The 2,825-nt window shown below is 41.2% G+C and overlaps 1 protein-coding gene across 1 annotated transcript; it reads left to right on the top strand.

Moving 5' to 3' along the window:
- Nucleotides 1–532: 532 nt before the first annotated feature.
- Nucleotides 533–1,762, top strand: LOC129275864 (uncharacterized). Its single transcript, XM_054912335.2, has one exon. The coding sequence runs from the start codon at nucleotides 533–535 to the stop codon at nucleotides 1,760–1,762; it is 1,230 nt and encodes a 409-aa protein (XP_054768310.2).
- The last annotated feature ends 1,063 nt before the right edge of the window (nucleotides 1,763–2,825 follow it).

Here is a 2,825-nt window from a genome sequence, read left to right as displayed (position 1 = left end):
AACAGGCAGTATGTCCATGATCTCCTCGCTCACCCCTCTCTTGCTCTCCTTCCCTCTCTCACTCTCCTACTCGTCACCCCCTGTTTCTCTGTATACGAATAATAATTTACTCTTCATGAAATCAAATATATTGGATTTCACCTCGTAAAAAAAAATATGTGACGTTTACATCGACTAATGATCATTCGACTGGAGGCTGTTATCTCGCCTTTGGTATACAGCATACTGTATATATTTATTACTTTTCATATTATAGTGCCATTCTTTTGATTTCTGTCATTTCGTGCTGAGACGTCTTCATTTAGATCAAGTCGCCATGGTTGCACTCTCTTATCAAGCTAGTCAATCGTTCTCAGCGCAGGGTTTAATTTGTATTTGTAAATGTGCCAGTATACCCTGATCTGCTGATGCTGCTGTCATCATTAGTTTCATTGAAAATTTTAACCGAAAGAACATTGAACGAATGCTGGAGATATTGAACACGAGTGGTAGATTTCAAAATCTTCTAGGTTAATTTAACGACAGCGAGATGATGACGTCCAGCAACCTCGACGATGAGAGCATTGTCAATTTGACCTATTACGTAATGGTGTTGGTTCTCGGTATCCCAGGGAATGCCGTCATCATCCAAGCCTACGCATGGAAGAAACGGAAGACGAGCACGGATATCCTCATCATATCGCAAGCGATAGTCGACTTGACCTCTTGTATTTTCTCACCTGCTCTGATTGTAAGGCAGGCATTTCGAGAACACATTACAATGGGTCTCTGCCGGCTGACAGCCCTTCAAGGAGATGCCACAGCCTTCGCGTCTCTCTTCTTAACGACATCAATCGGCATTGACCGCTATATGGCTGTCTGTCGTCCATTACGACGGCGATCGACGGTGAAGATGTCAATTCTATTAGTAGCGATGTCGGTTGTCGCCGCGATCGGTTTCAATATTCCTTTTACAATTTTCGTTAAAAGCGTTCAAACGTGGAACGGTCGAACATGTATATTGTCGACATCCTATGAAGTCTCACTGATCTTCACTGCGATTCGAATGACCTTATTTATCATATCCTTTATAGCAACTACTACTCTTTACGGACTTATTTACACCTTCATTCGAGAGAAAGCAACTATCCATGCTGGCCTGGTTGGCAATGAGATCCCAGAAGCCAACGGCACAACAAATGACGGAGGGGTTTCGTTTGAAAGAAGCTTGAAGCTTGATAGCGATATTTATGATTCAAGCAACACCATCAATAAGAAGAGTGAATCTAAACTTTCCCAGGCTGCATCGACAAATCTGCCTTCTACATCGACACATCTGAATATTGCTTCTCCGATGAAGCCATTGAATAAACATCATGGCAATATCAAGACACCTGATTCCAGCAAGCATCCTAAAGGTTGTGAGTCATCGTCTGCATCAAGAATTGCTGAAGATGTTTCAACGAAACAGCTCAAGCATCGACCTATGAAGAGAAAAAACGAATACGATTTCGGACGGAAAATAACGCGCATGCTTCTTATAATAACCATATTCTTCTTCTTTACATGGGCACCACACCTGATCATCCACGCGATCCCGATCCCGATGGTCCACCGGTACAGTGACGTCCCCGGAATGCGCGCCTTTATTCAAATTATGTTCAGTCTCAGACTGACCAATCACGTCGTTAATTTCTTCGTTTATTATTACGTCAGCAAGGGGTTCAGGAGAGATGTTAAAGAATCATTTAAAAAGTGCAAATGTGGGTATCTATGTAAATAGGTCGGTCACAAATATTACGTTAAATACGTTAGATTTTTTTTCTTAATTATTCATAATTCTGTATAATTTTTTTCCTCCTTCAAACGATTATTATTTCATTCTACTTAGATTGTATTCATTTATAACAATTTATTTAGTCGTTTACTATCGGGGTATTCTAAATTACATTCCAGGTAGCCGTAGTTGTCTATATTTGCTGTCATAGGGTCAAATGGAGAGCAGGGTCCCGTAACACAAAGGTTAGCGATTGATCGTCCATTGTAGTCAATGGAATCAATCGTAGAAAAATGTGTCTACGATCATTGCTAAGCTTTGTGTTACGGGCCCCAGGTTATGAAATTGCTGGGGATGAGATTTTGCGTCATTTTCACGATATTATGCGAAAATGGTTTTCCACGTTTGCTCCAAAAGCGCACGCTTTCTTCCAAGTGCAAAACAATTCAGATATCATGTTTTTATGAATTTACAATCGTGCATAATGGATCACAATCAAATATTGAGAGAAGAGGTACAAATCTATCCAAATTATTACTTCTTTGTTCATCATGGTCCAGGGGCAGATCCAGCTTTTTATAAAGGGGGGTTGGGGTGGTATGCGAGGGAGCGTAGCGACCGAGTCCAAGCGAGCGGAGCGAGCGAGGGAGGAGGGTGTGGGAGGGGGGTGTCCCCCCTCCCACAGTAGGGAAAATTTTTGAAAATCTGTGTGTGAAAATGGCGTTTTCTTGCATCTAAAACACCACTCTTTTTGGTATAGAGGTCCCCGGATTTTTTTTTTTTTTTTTTTTGGGGGGGGGGGGGTTGTAACCCCCCCAACCCCCCCTCTAGATCCGCTTCTGTGGTCATTACTATTATTTTAAGCGTTTTATTGTATTATGCTCTAATTCATTATTCGAAGAGTTTTTTGTATTTTTCTATTAGGGCAACGTGAAAATTTTGGCGTTCTTATTTAATAATCTACATTGATATCATTTATATATCCGTATGCCCGCAAAGATTGCATATTGCACTGATTTGATACACACACACCCACACAACACACGCGGTCACACCCTCAACGATAAAC

This window comes from Lytechinus pictus, chromosome 14 (assembly GCF_037042905.1).
Source record: "Lytechinus pictus isolate F3 Inbred chromosome 14, Lp3.0, whole genome shotgun sequence".
NCBI lineage: Eukaryota > Metazoa > Echinodermata > Echinoidea > Temnopleuroida > Toxopneustidae > Lytechinus > Lytechinus pictus.
The sequence above is the reverse complement of the archived record's forward strand: the minus strand, read 5'-3'. Positions and strand labels throughout refer to the sequence as shown.

What these genes read in the sequence shown, in the direction of transcription:
- LOC129275864 (XM_054912335.2), top strand. Translation starts at nt 533, where the DNA reads ATGACGTCCAGCAACCTCGACGATGAGAGCATTGTCAATTTGACCTAT.